The sequence below is a fragment of the Oncorhynchus clarkii genome, chromosome 1 (assembly GCF_045791955.1).
Source record: "Oncorhynchus clarkii lewisi isolate Uvic-CL-2024 chromosome 1, UVic_Ocla_1.0, whole genome shotgun sequence".
In the NCBI taxonomy this organism is placed as follows: domain Eukaryota; kingdom Metazoa; phylum Chordata; class Actinopteri; order Salmoniformes; family Salmonidae; genus Oncorhynchus; species Oncorhynchus clarkii.
This window is the reverse complement of record NC_092147.1, coordinates 64259752-64265366: the sequence shown is the minus strand read 5'-3', so window position 1 is coordinate 64265366 and position 5615 is coordinate 64259752. Positions and strand designations below refer to the sequence as shown.

At 41.6% G+C, this 5615-nt stretch overlaps 1 protein-coding gene across 1 annotated transcript; it reads right to left on the bottom strand.

Moving 5' to 3' along the window:
- Positions 1–955: 955 nt before the first annotated feature.
- Positions 956–3860, bottom strand: LOC139416849 (hydroxycarboxylic acid receptor 2-like). The gene is made up of 2 exons (XM_071165983.1): positions 3730–3860; positions 956–2655 (listed from the first exon to the last, which is right to left on the bottom strand). Exon 2 carries the CDS (start codon positions 2549–2551, stop codon positions 1544–1546), a length of 1008 nt encoding a protein of 335 aa, XP_071022084.1. The 5' UTR covers positions 2552–2655; positions 3730–3860; the 3' UTR covers positions 956–1543.
- Positions 3861–5615: the final 1755 nt, after the last annotated feature.

The window sequence follows — 5615 nt, the reverse complement described above, 5'->3', positions numbered from 1 at the left end:
CTTACCAGTCTAAAGTAGCTTCCCCTCCTTTAGCTGTTGTCTAAACTATATTCACTGAGTCAGTGACACTTTCCCGGTAGATTTCTGTTAGAATATCATCCAAAATCTGTATACCTGGACTTTGATTTAGCTTTTCCAGAATTAGTAGCCATTTATGTTCAAAACGGGTTTCACACAACGGGTTCCCACCTACTCACGTAAAGCACAGGTCATTGGCTATCTAGCTAGCTTGGTTTCAAAACGATCGTTTGGACAAAGATACAGTCAATCAAGTGAACACCGCCATGTCATTTGGCGCGCAATGACGCATCATATTTTCCTGGCTAAAATGGGCTTTCCAGTGGATATACTAAATGCAGAATGATATAGCAAAGGCTGGTTACTTTTTAGAGTGTCTGAGGAATAAATACAAACGTAATTTGACTGGTTGAAACACCGTTTAGCATTCGATTTGCACAGATTTTTCTTTGCAAGTTCAACTTGTGGAAATACAAAATTCGTACATACTAAATGGACGTTTTTAGGATATGAAAAAGGATTTTTATCAAACCACACTACATTTTTATCTCTGGGTCCCTTAGGATGACAAATCAGAGCAAGATTTCAGAATGTAATTAAATGATTTACCTTCAGACGTGTATGTATCAAACCTGTCACTGTGATACAAGTGTTTTGTTGTGCACTCAAACAATAGCATGTTATTTTTGCGATGTACTAGCTACTGTAAATTGGACAATGCAATTACATTAACCAGAATTGAAGCATTATGCCCATATAAGACACTTCTATGTACCAAATTTGTGTTTTTGTTTAAAACAATATTTTAGTCACATTATGCATATTGAGCAACAACTGTCCAGTTGAGGGGACACCGATCCATAGCAACATTATTATACATCTGAACTTATTTAGGCTTGCCACAACAAAGGGGTTGAATACTTATTGACTCAAGACATTTCAGCGTTGCGTTTTTTTATTCATTTGTACAAAAAGAATAACAAAAATAAAACAATCCCAGTGACATAAAAAATGTAAATTGCTTTAACACAAAATGTGGAAAAAGTCAAGTGGTGGGAAGGCATTGTATAGCATAATAAGCAACTAATTCTAAAACACTGATAAATATTAAAATGTAATCAATTAAAAATTGCATGACCCTCCCCTGGACTTGATTTAGAAAATACTAAATCCTCCTCGACTGAAATAGAAAGCATGTCCCTCCCCCATTCTCCTCCTGGTCCCCATTCTGTACATTTTGAAACATCCCTTAACACTGCATCTGGTTAAAATGGTGTATTTGATAGACATGACTAAATCAAGACAAAAACATGTCACTCTACATCATTCGGTTATAAAAAATAACCATTCAGTAGAATGAAGGCTTTCTTTTTCCTGTCTTTTGTTTCACATACATATACACACATACACACGTACTCAGTCCTTTCAAGTATGTATCCCACATAGCTACAGAATCGGATCGGATCCTCGAGCTGACAAGGTCAAAATCTGCCGTTCTGCCTCTGAACAAGGCAGGCCTCGCTCTTCACCCATCGCTGGTCATGCTTCCCCGTCGACTCAGCCTCATCTCAACCAGGCCCAGCTTATTGATGGAGCTCTTGAGAGAGTTTCGGAACATGGAACTGGAAAAACAGTAGATGACTGGGTCCAGAGCACTGTTAAGGTAGGTAAATCCAATGGACAGGCTAAAGAGTTGCGCAGCCATGTTGTAAGACACACAGTCCCTGGGTCTGACCTTCTTGATATAGATCGTACTCAGGCCTGTGGCGATGCCGGGAAAGAAACACAGCACAAACACAGCCACGATCAGCCCAACCACCCGGATGGCCCGCCGAACCTTCTGCTCCTTGTCCAGTTGCCGTTGGCGTAAGATGCAGGCAATCCTGGCTGAGCAAAAGAGCAAGAGCAGCAGGGGCAGGAAGAACTCTCCGACGAACACCATGTTGTGTATCTCGATTGCCAGGGGAGTCACAGTGTAGGAGCTGAAGCTGCGACACAGGGACATGTTGCCATCCTGCCTGAGGAGGTTGGTGGTCAGCAGGGGGAGCCGCAGGGAGATCACCACTGCCCAGATGCCCCCCGCCACCCATCCTGCCTGGGTAGATGTCATGTGGTTGACACGGTGGTGTGGGTGGACCACCTTGAAGTAGCGGTCGAAGGCCACGGTAGTCATGAACGCGATGCTGGCCGAGCGGTTGACAGCGAGCATGAAGAGGTTGATCCGGCACCAGGCTTCGCCAAACACCCAGTGTTCCCCACGGAACAGGTTGTCAATGCGGAAGGGCAGGCAGATGAGCAGTAGGAAGTCAGCCAGGACCAAGTTAAAGAGGAACAGGGTGTTGGCCCTCCAAGTCTTCAGACGGCAGGTGAAGATCCACAGGGCCATTACGTTGCCTGGCAAGCCCACTAGGAGCTCTATAATCAGGACAGGAGGCAGTATGTCGGCCACCAGATTCTGAGTGGCCAGGCAGTGGAAGGGCTGGTTCAGTCTTCCGGTAGAGTTACTGTGCACTACTGTTGCTTCATCAACCATCGTTAGATTGAGTATGTTTTTGCTTCCAGGAAACCTCAGATGTTGGTGTTTTTCACATAATCTGCCTCTTCTTCTTCCTCTTTTCAAAGCATCTCAGAGGATATCTGCACAAACAAGGCAAATGTGAGAAAATAACGTCAAATTTGCCAGGGTTATTTATTCAAGACAGATGAAGAGCTGTTTTCTACAAATAGTCTGTTCATATGCCTACCTCTTTGTAAATAAAAAGGAAGCTTATTGGAGGTTCGTCTATTACAGGGCTTGGGAAAGAGCTCAGCAAAACCGCTTTCAGTCAGGCTGTGTGTGTGTTCCTTCGACCTCATGGCTTGGTTTTTGCTCTGACATGCACTGTCAACAGTGAGACCTTTATATAGACAGGCGTGTGCCTTTCTAAATCATGTCCAATCAATTTACCACAGGTGGACTCCAATCAAGTTGCAAAAATAAAATTAAACTGGATGCACCTGAGGTCAATTTCAAGTCTCATAGCAATACTTATGAATATTTCTGTAAAATTTGGGAATAAACTGTAATAAAACTATATATTTTCTATGCTCAAAATTGACTCCTCCCTCAGTGCATGTTCAATGAAAATGCTTGCCATGTTCGTCTTACACAATTGATGAGAAACATGAAACAAATATGATTTTTTTTCAAAACGACATAAACACACACACACATATATATATATATATATATATATATATACATATATATATATATATATATATATAGTGGAGTTTGGAGTGTGACTGTTTGAGGTTGTGGACAGGTGTTTTTTATACTGATAACAAGTTCAAACAGGTGCCATTAATACAGGTAACAAGTGGAGGACAGAGGAGCCTCTTAAAGAAGTTGTTACAGGTCTGTGAGAGCCAGAAATCTTGCTTGTTTGTAGGTGACCAAATACTTATTTTCCACCATAATTTGCAAATAAATTCATTAAAAATCCTACAATGTGATTTTCTGGATTTTTTTCATTTTGTCTGTCATAGTTGAAGTGTACCTATGCTGAAAATTACAGGCCGCTCTCGTATTTTTAAGTGGGAGAACTTGCACAATTGGTGGCTGACTAAATACTTTTTTGCCCCACTGTATGTATATATATATATATATATATATATATATATATATATATATATATATATAAGATAACTTTTCGCATATTCACTACTCACCAGTTGAGTGTTTGGGGTCAATGACTGCATTTGGGGTTGAAGAGCAGTTTAGAATCCTGTAGGTGACTTTGAATGTCCTCAACAGATCTCCTCTCTTGTGTGTTTCCACTGTTCAGGATTTTCTGTTGTTTTTTTTAGAGAGGCGTCTTGACATACACTTTAAGACTGACTTCCTCTGAGGGCTGGCCAGAGCCAACATGACATCACACGTTTGATCTCTGAGCTAATTCAGGGAGTTTGCAATCACAACCAAACCCTAATTTGAGTGTCATCTGGTTCAGCCATGTCTGCATATTCAGTGCCTTCAGAAAGTATTCACACCCCTTGACTTATTCCACATTTTGTTGTTTTACAGTCTGAATTCAAAATGGATTCAATCAATTTGTTTTCTCACCCATCTACACACACTACCCCATAATGGAAAAGGGAAAACAGCTTTGTCAAAATGTTTGCTAATTTATTACAATTAAACAGAAATACCTTATTTACATAACTATTAACACCCCTTTGCTATGACACTCCAAATTGAGCTCAGGTGCGTCCATTTTCCTTTGATCATCCTTGAGATGTCACTCCAACTTGATTGGAGTCCACCTGTGGCCAACTAAATTGTTTGGACATGATTTAAAAAGAAACACACCTGTCTATATAAGTCCCACAGTTGACATCACGTGTCAGAGCAGAAACTATACCATGAAGTCCAAGGAATTGTCCGTAGATCTCAGAGATAGGATTGTGATGAGGCGTATATCTGGGGAAGGGTATAAAACCATTTCTAGAGTGTTGAAAGATTCAAAAAGCACAGAGGTCTTGAAAAGATATGGAACTACCTAGACTCTGCCTAGAGCTTACCATCCTATCAAATTGAACAACCGAGCAAGAAGGACATTGGTCAAGGAAGTGACCAAGAACCCAATTACCACTCTGACAGAACTACAGAGTTCCTTGGCTGAGATGGGAGAACCTGCCAGAAGGACAGCAGTCTCAACAGCACCTCACCAATCTGGGCTTTATGGGAGTGTGGCCAGACGGAGGCCACTCCTGAGAAAATGGCACATGACAGCATGCCTGGAATTTGCAAAAAGGCACGTGAAAGACTGAGAGCATAAGGTAAATGAGTATGTGGTCTGAGACAACAATTGAACTCTTTGGCCTGAAAGCAAAGCATTATGTCTGAAGAAAACCAGGCATCACCTGTCTAATACCATCCCTACCGTAAAGCATGGTGTTTGCAGCATCATGCTATGGGGATGCTTTTCAGCGGCAGGGACTGGGAGACTGGTAAGGATAGTGGGAACAATGAATACAGGCAAATAAAGGCAAATCATTGATGAGAACCTGTATCAACGTGCAAATGACCTCAGACTAGGGTGAAGACCCCAAGCATACAGTCAAATCAATGCTGGAATGGCTTCAGTCCAAGAATGTGAAAGTCCTTGAGTGGCCCAGCCAAAGCCCAGACTTGAATCCCATTGAAAGTCTGTGGAAACACTTGAAGATTGCTGTTCACCACCACTCCCCATCTAACTTAACAGCGCTTGAGAAAATCTGCAAGGACGAATGGGAGAAAATCCCCAAATCCAGATGTGCAAAGCTGATACTGACACACCCAAGACCACTCAACGCTGTAATCGGCACCGAAGGTCCTTCTACAAAGTATTGCCTTAGCGCCTATTTTTCTAAGTGTGTATCTAGAACAATCCTTTATTTAGATGTCACCATAGGAGAACCGTTTTTAGTTCCAAGTAGAACCTTTTTGGTTCTAGGTAGAACCGTTTTGAGTTCCATGTACAACCCTTTACACAGAGGGTTTTACATGAAAGCCAAAATAGTTTACCTGGAACCAAAAAGGGTTCTACATGAAACCAAAAATGTTTCTCCTCTGG

What these genes read in the sequence shown, in the direction of transcription:
- LOC139416849 (XM_071165983.1), bottom strand. Translation starts at nt 2,551, where the DNA reads ATGGTTGATGAAGCAACAGTAGTGCACAGTAACTCTACCGGAAGACTG.